The sequence below is a fragment of the Coenobita brevimanus genome, chromosome 93 (genome assembly GCF_032717465.1).
Source record: "Coenobita brevimanus isolate Jiangsu-jjx chromosome 93, ASM3271746v2, whole genome shotgun sequence".
Taxonomy (NCBI): domain Eukaryota; kingdom Metazoa; phylum Arthropoda; class Malacostraca; order Decapoda; family Coenobitidae; genus Coenobita; species Coenobita brevimanus.
In genome coordinates this window covers 28,242,441-28,260,328 of record NC_137046.1, presented here as the reverse complement: position 1 = coordinate 28,260,328, position 17,888 = coordinate 28,242,441, and the positions used below count along the sequence as shown (strand labels likewise).

At 40.5% G+C, this 17,888-nt stretch overlaps 1 protein-coding gene across 1 annotated transcript in view; it reads right to left on the bottom strand.

Moving 5' to 3' along the window:
- The window catches only part of Wdr81 (WD repeat domain 81), a 523,698-nt gene that overhangs the window by 455,328 nt on the left and 50,482 nt on the right, over window positions 1-17,888 (bottom strand). Inside the window, exon 7 of the mRNA XM_080282279.1 lies at window positions 11,767-11,923. Coding sequence (XP_080138405.1) covers window positions 11,767-11,923 — 157 coding nt within the window. The remainder of the gene's footprint in view (window positions 1-11,766; window positions 11,924-17,888) is intronic.

Below are 17,888 nucleotides of genomic sequence, written 5' to 3'. Positions count from 1 at the left end.
TATTTGTATTGAAGTCCCCAGTTAGTATAATTCTTTCTGATTTCTCTTCCATTTTATGTAGCAATGATCTTATACTCTGAATTGTACCCTCTGCCAGGTCCTCATATTCGTCTCTTTCCCATGTGTTTGATCTGGGTGGCATGTACAAATTGGCTACAATTACTTTACCTTCAGATGTGTCGATCTCTACTGCAATCAGTTCTACTTGTGATGGTATATCTAGGTTTATTTCCTTGACTTTTAGATTTTTCTTAGTTAATATTATAATTCCTCCTCCTTTTTTTAAATTTCTGTCTCTTCTCCATATATTGTATTCCTCTAAGTTTAGTATGTCATTGGATATCCTTGGTGTTAATTTTGTCTCAGTTAGGCATATTATTTGTGGTTCATTTTCTCTGACATAATCATTCATCTCTAGTAATTTAGATACCATTCCATCCACATTTGAGTACATCAACTTTATCATCTTGTTTATATACTTGTCATGACATGGTTCTACTACCTTCCTCCTTTTTCTTCCATCCTGTTTGTGTACCACTTTCGTACCTGCAATCCTATTACTTTGTAAAAAAATTTCTTCTTCTCCTCTTCTGATCTTCCCTCATTTTTTGTTTTTGCTTCCTCCCTTTTCTCTTTCAGTAATTCCAGTTCCTCTTGTGTTAGGCATCTTTTTATCCATACATTTTTGAACTCCTCTTTTTCCATAAGATTCTTTGCATTTTTTAGTATCTCTTCCACAGTGTTTACACTCTGGAAAGTCACCTTTAGAGGTCTTGCCTTGTTTTTCTCATATTTCCCTAACCTTTTGTGTTCCTCTATGTCTTTACTACAGATTTCCTCTGATACTTTTTTCAGTAAGCTCATTACATTTGCCATCTCCTTTTTGTCTCTAGTGATCTTGTTTTTAACTTCTTCCTCTTCTATACCAGTGATTACTATTGATTTATTTATCTCTACTGAATCTTTGACTAACTTTGGATTGTTTTGGATTATTCTTTTCACTTCCTTTTTAATGCTTTTTTCCTCCACCCTTGTTTCTAAGTCTTTCTTTACTTTCACCATTTCAGCATATGTGATTTCTACATCATTTTTGTAGCTTTGCACAGCTTCATTCACCTGTGTTATCTTCTCCTCAATATCACTGCTCTGGTCCATAAGACTGCTTGCTTGCCTAATTGTCTCTGTGTTATTTTTGAACTCTTCCATAACACTCTCGTGATTGACTACTGTACTTGCCATTTCACTCACTTTCTTCCTAAGCGTACTCAATTCCACTGTTAGTTCACTGATGGTTGTGTCTTTCTTATTGGCCTCCCTTCCTAGTTTTTCTATCTCTTCCTTTTGCAAGTGCATTTGCTTCTTTATTTCATCAATTTCATTTTTGAAAGCCATTTCTAGTTTGTGTACACGTTCAACCACTCTATTGTGAGTCTCCACTTCAAGCAGTTCTTGGTAGAAATCATCATTTTGCTTTTTACTTTTATCCCTTTTCTTTTCCAAATTTGTTTTACTGAAGTATGTATCCATTTTGTAATACTAAATGAACAGCGTATGTACTTACAGAGTATGTACACTTTCCCCGTGTTGCTGTAGTCTAAACAAACCAGCTGACTCAGCGCATCGTGGTTCTTTGTTCAGTTTGAACCGGTCTTATTTAAACTTATTATTTCTTTTCCTTTTAATAATGAAAAATCATTTAGTCTAACCTGGTACAGAGCTTGACTCATTCAAGGACACTAATTTAGGTAATGCCACTGGCTGTGTTGGCCTGGTACGGAGCGCCGATGACGTGTGTGTGTGTGTGTGTGTGTGTGTGTGTGTATTAACCTATTTGTAGTATACAGGAATTGAGCAATGCTCGTGTTGTCCTGTCTCCATATCCACATTTATCAAGTCTACCTTTACACACATGAATGTTTTTCTCATGCACCACCTCTTTGTCTAAGTCGTTCCAAATATTTAAGTATTTACCTAATATACCTAATTGTGATATACACGGAATGTACTATGCTCGTGGGTTTCCGTCGCTGTTTCTCAATAAGTCGAATTTAACTTTAAACTCGTTTAAGTTTTTAGACTGGACGATCTCTTTGTCCAGGCTATTCCATAAGTCTATACTTCTGTGAGGAAAGCTATATTTCTTGATATCCTTCAAGCAGCTTGACTTTTTCAATTTCATTCCATGTCCTCTTGTTGCTCTCTTATCCCATACAAACAGATCTTCTTTGTCAATTTTATCTACTCCCACCATGGTCCTGAACACTGCAATCATGTCTCCCCTCTTTCTCCTTTCCTCTAACGAAGGCAAATCCAGTTTTTCCAGCCCCTCTCTGTATGACAGGTCTGTCAGACTGGGGACCATCTTGGTTGCTGTTCTTTGTATTCTCTCAATCTTGTTTATATCTTTCTTTTTGTGTGGGGACCACACTACCGCTGCATATTCTAACCTGGGGCGGATCATGGCCACTATCAATTTTTTCATCATTTCCTCATCCATATAATGAAATGCTACTCTTATGATAGTCAAGAGTTTATAAGTCTCTCCAACTATCTTGTAAATGTGCTTTTCTGGTGACAAACTATCTTGGACCAGCACTCCCAAATCTTTCTCTTCTCTCCTTTTTGTGATTAATTCATTACCCAAAAAATAATTCAGTGATGGTCTCCTGGTACTTTTACCCATTTCCAATATTTTACATTTCTTTACATTAAATTTCATTTCCCAGGTCCGGCTCCAATTGTGTATCCTATCCAAATCCTCCTGCAGTATTTTACAATCCTCCTCAACCTCTATCTTCCTCAAGATCTTTACATCATCAGCAAACAGACTTGCATAACTGTTCACTCCATCTACCATATCATTTACGTAAATCAGGAACATTACTGGCGCCAACACTGAGCCTTGAGGGACTCCACTTGTTACTTCCCTCCATCCAGACATCTTTTCCTTTATTACTGTCCTCATTTGTCTGTCTCTCAAAAAGTCTCTCATCCATTCCAGAAGTTTCCCCTTTAGTCCTCCTATATATTCTAGTTTCCACATTAGTCCCTTTTGAGGTACCTTGTCAAAGGTCTTCTCTAAGTCTAAGTACACACAATCCACCCAACCATCTCTCTCCTGTACCACATCAATCGCTCTTGAGTAAAAGCTCAACAAGTTAGAAACACATGACCTTCCACTTCTGAATCCAAACTGACATTCAGCCAAAATATTCATCTCTTCCAGATATTTTATCCATCTGTCTTTCAGGATTCTCTCTCACAATTTTGCGACCATGCTGGTTAGAGACACTGGTCTATAATTCAGGGGTTCTTCCCTGTTTCTTCCCTTGTAAATTGGTACCACATTTGCCCTCTTCCATTCTTTTGGCACCTTCCCCTCTTCCAGTGAGTATACAATTAAGCTGTGAATTTTATCTGCCAGTTGTTCTCTGCATTCCTTCAGTACCCAATTAGAAATTCCATCAGGTCCTGGGGCTTTCCTTACATCTTGAGTTTCCAGTAATTTATACACTTCCTGTACCTCCACTTTTATATCTTTCATCACCGGAACATTTCTAATCACTCCCTCCCCTTCCACAAGCTCCTTTTCTTTAATGAAAACTGACTGGAAACGTTCGTTCATTATTTCTGCTTGCATTGCCGCATCCTTAAAGACCTCTCCTTCTACTTTCAGCTTGGTGATTCCTTCCTTTTGTTTCAGTTTGCCATTAACAAATCTATAAAACAGTTTGGGTTCATCCTTGCATTTGTCAATTATACCTTTTTCAAAATTCCTTTCTTCTTCTCTATGTATTCTTGTGTATTCATTTCTTGTTCTTTTATATTCTTCCGTTGTTCTGTCGTTACCTCTCTTTCTCCAATTGTTCCACGCCTTATCTCTCTCTTTTTTTGCTATCATACACCTTCTATTAAACCACTCCTTTTTCCTGTTTTCTTTCCCTCTTACTCTTGGTACAAATTTTTCCACTCCCAAATTATAGAGGTCTAGAAAGATATCCCAGTTCCTCTGTATCTCTCGTTTCTCTGAATTTTCTCCAATCCGCATTTTCAAAAAAGTTTCTCAATCCTGTAAAATTTGCTTTCCCAAAGTTGTATCTTCCCTGTCTATGAAGCTCGTCTCTTGGCTCGACGTTTCCTATTAACATCTGGAACTCAATCACCACGTGATCACTTTTTCCCAAAGGACAGAGATATTCCAATGATTCTATTACATCGGGTTCTTTGGTGAACAGTAAATCTAACCTTGCTGGTGTGTCCTCACCTCGAAACCGTGTCTCTTCTTTGACCCATTGCGTCATCACATTATTCATTATTATATTTAATAACATAGTGCCCCATGAATCCTCGCCGCCTCCCGAGTACCATTCCTCCCAGTTCACCTCTTTACAATTAAAGTCACCCACCAAAATTATATTACAGTATTGCTTTTCTCAATTATTTTTTGTAAGTAGTTAGCCATATCTGACAACATCTCATGGTATTCGTCATCCTTCCATGCTCTCGTCTTTGGGGGAACATACACTACCGCCATATCTCTCTTAACATTCTCTCCAGTTTCTAATTTCATATATATCACTTCAGCCCTGCCTTCTCCCATTTCCACAGTATCTACATTTATGTTGTTCTTCACTGCTATCATCACTCCTCCTCCCTTTTTTTCTTTTCTGTCTTTTCTCCACAGTTTGTATTTACCATCTCCCAAATGAACATCAATATCTTCTCTTAATTTGGTCTCTACAAAGCACATGACATCAGGTTCATGTTCTCTCAAGAAATCATTAATTTCGATCCTTGTCAATATGAAACCATCAACATTAGTATATATCACCTTCAAATTATTTTTGACATTATTAATACCCTCTTCTCTCCTACTCTCTGTCCGTACCACTTCCTCAACTTCTGATCTTTCACAACCATCCCCCTTAGTTTCCTTCACTTCTATTTCCTTAAATACCATTTCCTTACTTTCATATCTAATACTCTCCAAAAAAAAGTATTACATTCTTCCTCTGTCCTCTTATCATTTTTTTCCTTTACTTCTTCCTTTAATGATTTTAAAACTTCTTTTTCTTCTTCATTCAGATCTTTTCTTATTATAATATTTTCCATCCCCGCCTCTTTGCTTAATTTCCAGGACACTTTAAGTATCTCATTTATTACACTTTCTGATGTAAACTTGACTCTCATTGGTCTTGTTTCCCCTTTCTTGTAAGGCCCTATCCTCCTTACTTCCTCAATTTCTTTTACCCACTTGTCTCCTTCGGGGTCAATCTTGCCTAATATTCCTCTCACCATGTTCGTGTCTCTCTCGAGTCTTACGAACCTAACCTTTTCTTCCTCTTCCCTGTTTCCAGATACTACCACACATCTGTTCCTTTCTACAGTTTCTCTCACTATTTTCTCTTTTTTCTTCAGTATTTTCACTACATTTTCTTCCATTTCTTTCTAGTTCATTTCCCTTTCTTCCTGGATGATCTCTCTTAAGCTGACCACTTCTTTCTGTTCTTCTACGTGTGCCCACTTTGCCTTATGTTCTTCTAATACATTATTCACCTTCTCCGTTTTATTAGTACTCTCTTCTAGTTTCCTCCTCAGTTCAACATCTTCCCGCTTCAAATTCCTAATCTCTTCATTGGCTGTTTCATTGGACTGGATCAGACTCTGTATGGTGGTTTCCGTATTTACTGACACATCCTTTATCACTAGATTCTCTACTTTCTTTTCGAGTTCACTAATCCTTATAATTAATGTTTTAACCAGGTCCATGACATTGGTATTAGCATCAAATCCTTGAAATTCCAGTCCCTCATTGTTTATATTTTCGGCCATGTTTAATGTTGGTTAAATACCAAAACAGCTGTTACCGAAAAAAAAAATGTAGTCTATCACCATCTGGACATCGCAACCACACTCTTCCAGTCTCTGGATCAAGCTGCTATGAGGGGTGCAAAGGCAGCTGCATTCAAAGCTTAGCTGGTGTGTGTGTGTGTGTGTGTGTGTGTGTGTGTGTGTGTGTGTGTGTGTGTGTGTGTGTGTGTGTGTGTGTGTGTGTGAGAGAGAGAGAGAGAGAGAGAGAGAGAGAGAGAGAGAGAGAGAGAGAGACAGAGACTAGGGGGGCAGGGGGTAGTAGGGCTGTTTGGCTTTCTTGTCTCCTTCCCCATCCCCTCCCCCTCCCCTACCCCCACTTGTCTCCCTCCCCCACCTCTGCTTGTCTCCCTCCTCATCCCCCCGCCCTCTCTCTCTCCCATTTGGCACACTGCCAGCTGCCTTCCTGGCTGTCACCAGTGTTGCCGTTTTGTGGAATTTCGTCTGCTAATGTGGAAAAACAAATGAAAGACGAACATGGATGTGGACATGCGGACATCATTCCACGCTAGTGTGGATTTTTTTCCACACCACTCATTCCATATTTTTTAGGAATAAGAGGGATTTTATCATGGTTGGAAGGCATTAACATGTATTGTTATTCAGACCTATCACAGTTAAATTAATGAATATGTAGCATCTGTGTATAATACTGTCATTTAAAATAAGGAAGAATACATCGTGGAAGACAGTCTACCTGCACCCATCCGGCGATGTCATTACATCTTACTGAAAAAATTACTTAACAATTGTTTACACAATTATTTTCAAGACAGATGCCAAACATTAGCATTCTACACTTACTGTACTTTGTAATGGTAAAGGATGTCGTGAATCATGTACAGTTAATCTACTAGAAAACTTGATGTGAATAAACTTTGTCTCTTGATTGGTTACTAATCAGCATTTGCTGAGTTATTAACTATCTATATCATTTAATGTCCTTACACTTAAATTGTAACAGGTCTGACATCATTATTTACACCCTTCTCTTCTGGGATTCACAGTATACCAAGTTTTATGTTACTTGTACCAACAACACATCCTCTGCCATCCTGGTTACTAAACGAGACTGTGTGGAATAATGACGTCACAACCAGTGTTGAATTCACGGGAACTCGGACTGTCACTATCAGCTGCCCCCTGAAGCATCTCAACACCACACATCCCACCACCCTACCCTCTTGCATGTAATGTTTGACATGCCATTTTTTAGCAATAGTGTTTTGTTTATGAGGATAACAACATTGCCTACAATGCTTCTCTGTCAGTCTCTACTGACTGAGTAAGGTACAAGTATACCTCAATATACAATACCCCTAGCTGTGATAATCCCTCTTAATGATGAGGCTAGAAATACCACCATACCCCACCTGACAATGGCCAAATCCCCGTTTAATGATGGATTTTGATTTTTTTTTTTTGACCAATTTTGATAATATTTTAGACCAAAATTGTGTGTTTAGGTTGACTTCTAAACTGTTTTTAGACTTAGATTAATGTGTTTTAGCTATAGGTGGGGTGAACACTGTCATTTTGGGGTACAGTTTATTAAGCCTGATTTTCTCCAGATTTATATTTTACGATTTTCAGATTTATTTGCTGGTCTTAGTGAGTTATTTACTGGTGTTAGGCTTCGTTAGCTTCTTTTACAGCTGTCGGGCCAATTAGATTGGCTTTAAACTTGTTTTTGGACTCATTTGGGTGGGTTTAGGACTTGGTTTGGGGGGAAATCCAAGGCTTAAAAACATATCCCTATACTTTACATGTTAAATCTACCCCGAGATACAATACCCCGCCTAACGATGGATTTTTACTTAACCAACTGCATCGTTAAATCGGGGTATAGCTGTATAAGAGTTTGGGTCTGGGTCTAGAATGCATCTCTGGCTTTTCTTCAGTACATCTTATGGAGAAAAGAGAGTGAGTTTTACGCCAGGTAACCCTTTTTTGGATAAGGACTATGGCGTTGCCCCTGGGTAGAGGACTTTGGTTTGGAGCGTGTAGCATTTTATGACTGGATGCCCTTCCTGATGTCTACCAATGACCCTTGGGTGGATTCGATCCTCCGACCCTTCAGTCAGAACGGGTCACTGACAGAACACTCCCACTGGCACACAACACTGCCGGATATCGGGGAATAGGTGTATCCACTATACTGGAGTTCGTTATAGTGAGGGTCTACTGCAATAATAATTCTGATAATAATAATAATAATAATAATAATAATAATAATAATTACAAAAATAAAAATACAGTAGGGTCTCTGTACAACATGAGATCAGTTATGTAAAACCTTGTACTGAATCAAGTTTGTGTTAAATGTGACATATATTTACAGGTAAAATAAATGGTTTGGTTCTGAGAACCTCACATTTTATCTATAAAACATGACATATATATATATACTTGTAAAAGAAGGGGATCACATTTTTCTAAAAAAATATATATAAGGTTCAGTTATCATCAATGTTTCCGTCTCAAATCCCAACTGCAGTGTGTTTACAAAGGATCTCGCCAACTGGACACGTTATTGCATCCTAACTAGGCTAACCAAGAGGTTTTACACCAAAGACCCCCAATAATTATAATCAGGGTAGCGGAGTCAGTATCAGGGTCGGAGTCGTGGAGTCGTCTGTTTTTGGTTGGACTCAGTTGCAGTCGGGGTCGGTAAAATTTCCAAGACTCCGACTCCGAGCTTTTTGGTTCTGAAATGGTATCAATCGTATCTTCTCAATACACCCCGTCCTCGTTATAACAATGAGATGCCTTAAGAAAAACCCATCACAGAGCCGGTGTATCATTCACCAGGGATGTTATAACATAGAAAGTACAGGACAGGGATGCTTTTGAGAGCCATGGGATCCCCACCTGAATCCAAAATCCACCTAAATGAGTCCAAAAACAAGTTTCTAGCTAATCTAAACCCCCAGATAGCTTTAAAACAAGTTAAACTAGGCCAAAATGCAGTCTATAACTAATGTAAACCCAAAAATAACATCTGAAAATCATCAAAATTGTCTGGGAAAAAGTCAAACTTAGTAAACTGCACCCAAAAATGAGTGTTCAACCCACCTATGACTAAACATATTAATTTAAGTCAAAAAACAATTTATAAATCAACCTAAACACAAAATTTAAGTCTAAAATATCATCAAAATTGGTTAAATAGGAAACCATCGGCTTAAAAGCCACTGGATAACTGGGGACTGGCCATCAATAGGCGGGGAAGGATGTTAATTTTTTAACACCACTATGGCGACGTATCATACAACGACTGATCATACAGCAGGGTATAGGTGTAGTTTAGTCAGTTTATTTTACAACTATGTAGACTGTAATAGTTTATTTGTTATGATGCAAGCACTATCCATCCATCCATCATCCAATCCTACATTGTCCCATGAGGAGCATAGGAGCCTGAGGATAGGCAGTTGGTCCCCACATTTAAGATGAGAGTGACCAGCCTCACTCATCCCTGAGTGGCATTATATGAGCAATCAACCCCAACCACCCCTTGGATATGAAACAGGAAAAAGGAAAAAAATCGCAGGGGGCAAGGCCAGGTGAATAGGGTGGGTTGGGAATGACTACCATGTTAGTGGAAGCCAGGAACTGTTGGACAACAACTGATGTGTGGGCGGGGGCGTTGTCATGATGCAGGACCCAGTCCTTGTTCTTCCACGGTTCTGAACATTTGAGGGAGATGTTCTCCCTCAAACGCTGCAAAACTTCACAGTAAAACTTTCCGCTGACAGACTGACCGGGTGGGATGAATTCCTTGTGAATAATCCCTTGGATATTGAAGAAAACGATCAACATCAACTTGACAATGCTGCGAACTTGACGCGCTTTTTTCAGCCTCAGTGAATTGGGAGACTCCCATTGCGATGACTACTGCTTGTCTCCAGGCCATAACCATAAACCCGTGATTTATCACCAGTTATGACCTTGGAGATGAAGGTGACGTCATCTCTGACCTGATACTTGAGCTCCCTGCAAACTGCAATGTGATGTGCCTTCTGCTCATCACTCAGCAGTCTTGGCACAAATTTTGCAGTGATGCGTCTCAGGCTCAACACATCCTACAAAATGCGTTGCAGGCTCCTGTACAACAGTCCAACGATATCACAAACATCGTGGATAGTTCGTCTACGATCTGCAAGGATAGCCTGATGAACATTTCCAATGTTTTCTGGTGGTGTTGCTGTTGACAGTCATCCAGAACGGTCATCATCTTTGACAGATGTTCGTCCTCCCTTGAACCACTTGTACCAGAAAAATGTTCTGCTTTGGGAAATGGCATTGTCACCAAAGGCTTGCTGAAGCAACCTGTGAGTTTCTGCAGCTGTCTTGTTGATCTTCAAGCTGAACTTGATGCAGGTTCTTCGTTCCGTCCACCTACACACCACGTTACAATAGTAAGCATATCTCAACAACATGTCCGCTCACAGTCACGGCCGGGGCCACAATGACGCACAATGGGTGCTGCTGACTCCTCCTAGCTGCAAAGGGCAAAACTGCAAACGGTTGGCTCCCTCTGTTCAAATTACTGGAACTTTTGGGTAGCTCCTCATACATCTCTTCCATTACCACACCAAGGTATTTTTAAAACTCTCAATAACTCATCTCCTTTTACCTGCATGTCAAATTGACAGCTACTTCACACACACTCTATAAAATTCTAGGATATCAGAACATTATATAATTTTCACAGAGTATGAATGGATAGCCACTGAATGGACTGCAAACTCTTGCAAGCACATATTAACAGAGTACAGAGATGAAAATCAGGTGGCACAGGGCATAAAATCACTTCAAGAATGGTGCTCTATATGTTACATGGAAGAAGCATGGCATGTGAAATCAGTGATCAGCCACTTTAAATGAACAAACAAAATAGCTAACCATGAGTGATGGTTCATATCCCTTGAAGGGCATCTAACAGAATACGAAAAATAAGAACAGCTCATTGTTAGCCACACAATCACTTTCACGGAGGAAACTCAGCAGCAAACAAAGCTGTGCTAAGACTTAAACATTGTTATATTCATCCATCCATCCATCATCCAATCCTACACTGCCCCTTGAGGAGCGTAGGAGCCCAGGGCTAGGCAGTTGGTCCCGACATTTAAGATGAGAGTGACCAGCCTCACTCATCCCTGAGTGGCATTACATGAGCAATCAACCCCAATCACCCCTTGGATATAAACCTTCACTGGCTCAATCTGATTAGAGAGCAATAATTACCCACTAAACCACCAGGCACCAAAATATGGTTATATGGTTACCACCCAGCGTAGTAAATGGTTTCCTGGTGTACAGGAAACCACTTGGCTTGTCACTCAGTGTAGAGTCACCCACAGGCAGAAGGAAGAGGAAAGAATGAAAGAAAGAAAGAGAAAAGAGAGTAAAGTCACCCGTAGGCAGAAGGACGAGGAAAGAATGAAGGAAAGAAAGAGGATGGAAGGAAAGAAGGATGGAGGAGAGGAAAGGGCAGACACCCGAGAGCAGCACTACATCGAGTGAGTGGACAATGAGAGCCCCCACCTTTTGTTTATTATCTCAGAGTTCTCACATCCTAACCAAATACAGGAATTGTTGCGAGGTAATTTGCTAGTTTTGGCACTTGGTTTAACTTTTACTGCACATAAAATATCCGATGACCAAGAGGATTTCTTAAATGAAAGCATGGCATAATTTGATTTGATCTGATATGGTAGGTACTGCATGTTTCTTTTTAACTTATCTCTTGACATCTTTCTAACTCCCAGTAGATTCCCTTTTTTCATCTCAATCCTTTTCTTGCATTTGCTACAACCTCTTTTCCTGCTACTTCCACTGCACTTTCAACCTCCATATTAACATAAAAATCTACTAATTATTCATGCTCCTAACCTGAGTATTTCTTGTATGCATCTTTCCAGAGGTTCTTGCTGTTAGATGTCGAAACATAATGGAGAAGTTGAGAGTAAGAGATGTCTGCAAGCAGTCCTCTCGAATGTCTTGATGGCCGGGCCAGTGGATATACCTCACAATCTTCCTTTGGTAATACCTGAAAAAACAAAACAAAAACCAAAAGCAAATAAAAAAAAGTATGCCATTCAAAAATTGAAGTACTTTTAATTATGAAAAAGTAATAATCTATTGGCCTCAAAAGATCTAGACTAAAAAAAAGGACAAAAGTATTTATCCATACCATGTCTAGATTCGGTTCTCTGCTCTCGTAATGACTCCTAAAAAAAAAAAAAAAAGTCATGCATGATTTTTCATAACACTGGTCAGGCACCATAATATTCTTGGACTGAAACTCCCCACTCAAACTTGTCCTCTTCTAATGTTAGACTCGTACATGCAAGCAGGGATTCACCTTCTCTCTCAATAACCATCACTTTACTCTTTTCTACAACCTCCTCAGGTAGACCTTTGTCCACCCTTTCGCCTCAGGTAGACCTGGGTCTACAGTGGTAGAGCGTGCGTTACGCACGCTGGTAAGCAGGGGTTCGCCTCCCGCCAGAGTTGTAAAAACTTTGGGAAGCGTTCACCAAGCCACTTGCTACTTTGACGGACATAAGGGGTGCTGGGGTTGAACCAGTGTCGCATACTAGTATGCTTGCACCCAATCGGGTTAAGGCGGGCTGATTACACTTGGTTCACAGACTACACACACATCCAAAGCCACTACAACACTACAAACACACTCACAAGCACTTCTCACCCTATATACAGTCTCTACCAGAAAGACTAAGCCACAAGGCAGAGATACATTGGCTGTATCGTCCCTGCTTTGGTAGGGATAGGCTGGTCCTGCAGTGGACCTCAACGGCTGATGATGATGATGATGATGATGATACACTGTGTATATATATATATATATATATATATATATATATATACATATATATATATATATATATATATATATATATATACTTTGAGTCCTTGATATATGAAAGGGATAGGGACCAAAAAAAAAAACTTTTGTAATTCGAAATTTCGCATATTGGAATGATTTTCCCCATTGAAATATACATATAAATGGGGGGATGCGTCTCAGGACCCCCACGGACCCCCACCTAAACTTCACCCCCCCCCATTAAGAAGTAAGCAATACCTGTATACAATTGTAGAGAAGAAGGTGGCCATATTCTTGTACATCTCCTTTTTCTTCATCACAGTTCCAATGGTGGAAACAGCAAGGCCTAAAGCACACCCAATCTCCGAGACTCCCTGCCCATCCTCATGGAGTCTTAAAATTTCCAATTTCCTTTCCAGAATTAGAGTAGGGTGCTGCTGCTTCTTCGCAGTGGGCTCCCCCCGTGCTGGAGATGATGCAGGACGCTTGGGAGGCATGGTGAAAAAATACGAAAAGGTGAAGGGCTGCGAAAATATCCTCACGTACAGCGAGGCTGTGAGGAGAGGAGGGACGTTGACTCAACTGAGAAGCACGCGATAATTTGTTTACCAGAGAGGGGTTAGTTCGTCTTCTCTCGGCAAGCGAGTGCAGCGCTATGCACCGTGTCCATTTTGAATTTTTCATACAGTATTCCATTAACCCCTTCATAATTGCCGACCCTGAACAACACTTCACTGTTTTGGTGTGAATGACGTTGAGTAAGGGCATTATAAAAAACTGCGAACAATTACGGGAAGGGAACGAAGGTCACTGGTGTGTGTACATGACCTTACTCTACCATCCCATCAGTCAGGCGTTCTCTTCACTCCAGATGTATTCGCCAATGTTTACATGCTTATGTTACATGCGCCCTAATTTTGAGTAAGATTCTTTTAGCAAAAGAACATAATTTACCACCATCAAAATAGTCAGAAAAATGTAGAAGACAAAGTAGAGGAATATGAACTGAATTGGTATGGTCTTTAGGCTGTATGCTTACATGAAAGATTATGGGTTTTACAATTTTAAGAGACAATTTGGAACAAATATGTTTAAAAATCAGAAAAAAATTACTCTCGTCCCACATGTTCTCATAGGTTAGCATTCAGTTCCACATTCTTTGTTCGGTATCACTCTTCCCAATATATTTCGGACCGACTGAGCACAGTTATTTCTGCTCCTTAGAGTTAGTGTACATTTACTGCTCGTTCTTTTGTTTGTTCTTATGTGTACGAGTGAAAGTGAGAGGACTGATACAAACAATAATGTATTTCATTATCACTCTCATAGCTGCCGGCCCTGAACAACACCTTACTGTACTGGTGTCAGTGATGTTGAGTTAGGGTGAGCTAAAAAAAACTGCAAGCAATTATGGGAAGCGAATGAGGGGGTCACTGGTGTGTTTACACAACCCTACTCTACCACTTCAAGCAGTCTGGCGTTCACAATTCACTTCGTCCCAAATGTTTTCAGCCGATGTATACATGCTGATGTAACACGTATCCTAATTTTATTAACTCTTACACGAATCATAGCAAATCACAGGATGGGTTTAGGGAAAGAAATAATAAAAAAAAAGATAAAAAAAAAGCCAGGTGTGCCAGACGAGTCTTTTCACATATGTAAGAAAAAGAAATTGATTTTAGAACATTGAAAAATGGTCCCAAGGCCTACCACGGGAACATGCAAATATCTGAACCCACAGCCACTGAGGGGGCTAACCATATGTTTTACTTTAAGCAGTAAAGGCAACTTACCAAATCAATTCTTCCTGATAGTCTGTTATATTTTTCAGATTATTTCTAGGTTGGTAAATACAGTAAATGTTTCTTATTAAATCTGTTTCCTCGTCACTTTTAGCTGTTCTGGTGTGACAACTCTTGTTTATTTCGTTAACATAATGGCAGAAAGGACTGTTCTGCCCTAAGTGTTTAACTAAACCTGGCCTAACCGAACTTATCTGAACCTAATAATTTTAACAACCTAACCTCCAGTTGGGAAATTGGGAAACGATAACCACCTTTGAGCACGTTGAGTTTCTTCCACTGTGCTGGAAACAATCGTAGGGGAAAGTGAAAATAATAATGGAGAGGAAATTTTTCAGCGAGAAAAAGTAATTTGCCAAACTGAAAGTTGTCAGAAAATTACAGAAACAAGCCGGAGGATTATGCATTGAACTGGTATGGTCTTTCTGCTGTTTCAAGAGTACAATGAAAGACACAAGTATCTTCCCAAAGACTGACGAATATAGCGTGCAAAAATCGAACCATTTGAAACACGCACTAATAGAAACAGGGTTTTCATTGTATTTTGCCTGGTGTAAATTTTCTTCAGACTGAACTGGGAAGACAGTTGTGTCTTTCATTGTACATTTACTGGTAAATAAATCAATCTAACTACTGTATTTCCAATTTCCTCTCAAGAGTGAGAGTACGATGCTGTTTTTTCTTTGCACCTGGTTCCCCAGATGCTGGACATGATGCAGGGCGCTGGGCAGGCATGGTGAAAATACAGAAAGATGAAGAACAGCGAAAAACAGCGTAACGTACAGCGAAGCTGAGAGGAGAGGATGGACGTGACTCGACTGGGAAGCGCGTGAAAATGTGTTTACCAGAGAAGGGTTAGTTCGTTTTCTTGCCGCAAGCGAGCGCAGCGCTGTGCAGCGCGTCCATTTTGAATTTTTCGTATTTCCTCTCGTATCGTTTTTCGTACCATCGAGACAGATACTTTCGTATTGTGGAATTTGTCCTACATTTATTGCTTTCGTACCATCGGAAATTCGTACTTCGAGTTTTCGTATTACAAGGACTCACTGTATATATAAGTAATCCCTCTAATATCCGAACGCCCAATATCCGAACATCCCCACTAACCGGACATAATCATCCTGGGATCCAATATTCCCAAAATGGGCCAAAAACCGCAAAAAATTCGAAAAAAATATGACTTTTTTCCCACCCGTAATTTGAAATTGCCGCCTGGCGCCAAACAGCTATTACACTATGGTCCCTTCACCCCTTCCTTCCTCCCCCTTCCCCCCTTCCCTGTCAGGGATGCCATTTGGTATTTTTCATTACCAAGTGTGGGCCAATTTGGTAATGAAAAATTTGTTTGGTAATGAATCAGAATAATGCATTACCAAGTGGATTTTTCGCATGTATGAGGATACACAGGATGGAGATGGTGGATTGTTTGCTCTCTCTGCTTAATCTGCTACCCTACATAGCATGAAAATAATCAACATGGTGTTAATTATAGGGAGAGTGATTACATGTATTTCCACTTGTATATATAATTAGTGAAGAATAAATGCTAGCTTTATGAATTTGGTAATCAAAAGTTAAATTTGGTAATGAAAGTTGAGGAGACTGGTAATGTGGCTGTTGTGATCCGCCATCGTCAACATTCACAGCTTAACTCCGATCGAGAGCAGATGCTCATAGCAGTGCAAGCCACAGGTGCTTGTTTTTTGTGAATAAACTGTGAATAAACTGCAATACCTCGCCACTAGAACACACAGGAATTTACAGTGTTGTGTCCTGTTAAGAAATTAGAATTTAGAGTGCAGGGGATTAACTGTGGACTGCAAACTGGCGGTTCAAACCAGTCCAGGAGCCAGGACTTGTAAGTACCCAGAATGTTTAATATTGTATAAACTCTCCTCTAAAACCTCATTTTATGGTTCTTTTCCATTTATTTCAGTCTTTTATGTCCCTTATTGGTGTGATTTGGGTCTTAAATAGGTGCTATGCATGTCCAGAGGGAGTTGTATAGGTGTTTCTCTGAGTTAGGATCCATAAGTACAAGTACATAAGCTGGGGCCCAATATCCGGACAGGACCACTATACGGACCTGCCTATGGCCCTATTATGTCGGATATTGGAGGGATTACTGTGTATATATATATATATATATATATATATATATACAGTATATATATAGTAGAAGAAGGCCGTAGCACGGGCCGAACAGGGTAGTACTCCCGAGGGGAATGGGAATGCTGGTGATAGGGAGAGCTGGACCTCCTGTTTCACTAGCTATCTAACCATCCACCTTTGCTGACCTTTTCAGTGTGACAGTAACATGGAGAGTAGACCAGCATACTCTCCCAAACATTTCCTCTAACTATCTATGCACTACACCACACGAACTTTACATTTCACACAACGTATCCCACTACGTTACAGGGGTTGGCGCCAGCAAGGGCATGCGGCCAGAAAACTTTGCCCCCGCTACCTAGTGGCGGACTTCTGGGGAGAGGCGTGGCAGGGGTTCCGCCGGCATAGATCATGGGTCCAGGGCGAGATGGGGCTCGGGCCTGTGCTAGAGGGTACAGGGCATTGCGGTTCCCAGGCTGCCGCTTCCGCCCAATAGAGAGGGGCCTGAACCTGGGAGTAGCACCCCAGGAGGCTGCCCTATCAGTCGGTGTATAATGGCGGGATAGTTGCAGTGCCAAGACGCGCTTGGAGGGTGTCCCTGCAGCTGTCCTGGCAGGATGCCCCGAGGCCACTACCACAGCCACTGGTAAGCTGGTGGGCTAGGGGTCCCAGATCCATTGCCTGGACCTGGGATTGTGCAGTGAGTGGGACCTGTGCTGTGTCTGTCCCCATTTATTAATACGGAAGATGACAAAACAAAAAAGGTTTCAAAGCAAGCCTGAGGACAGTAAATCACCCATGGGGATGAGGGTGGGTTCATGGAATGTGGGAAGTTTGAGGGGAAGAGCAGGGGAAGTCGTTGAGGCATTCAGTAGGAGGTGGGTGGATGTGGCGTGTCTGCAGGAAGTCCGGTACAGGGGTGGATCAGCCAGAAAGATTGTTGGGAAGGACTAGTGCTATAAGTTGTTTTGGCAGGGGGAGACAGACGGATATGGAGGTGTTGGTGTGATGGTTGCGGAGAAATGGGTGGAATATGTTATGAATGTTTTGAGAGTAAGCGATAGGATATTGGTAGTGAAAATTCTGCTGGGAAGAAAGATAGCTGTGATTATATCGGCATATGCTCCACAGGCAGGATTGGATGAAGCAGAGAAAGATAGATTTTGGGATGATTTAATACGTGTAGTGGGTGGTATGCGGGATGATGAGATAGTGATTTTGGGAGGGGACTTAAATGGTCATGTAGG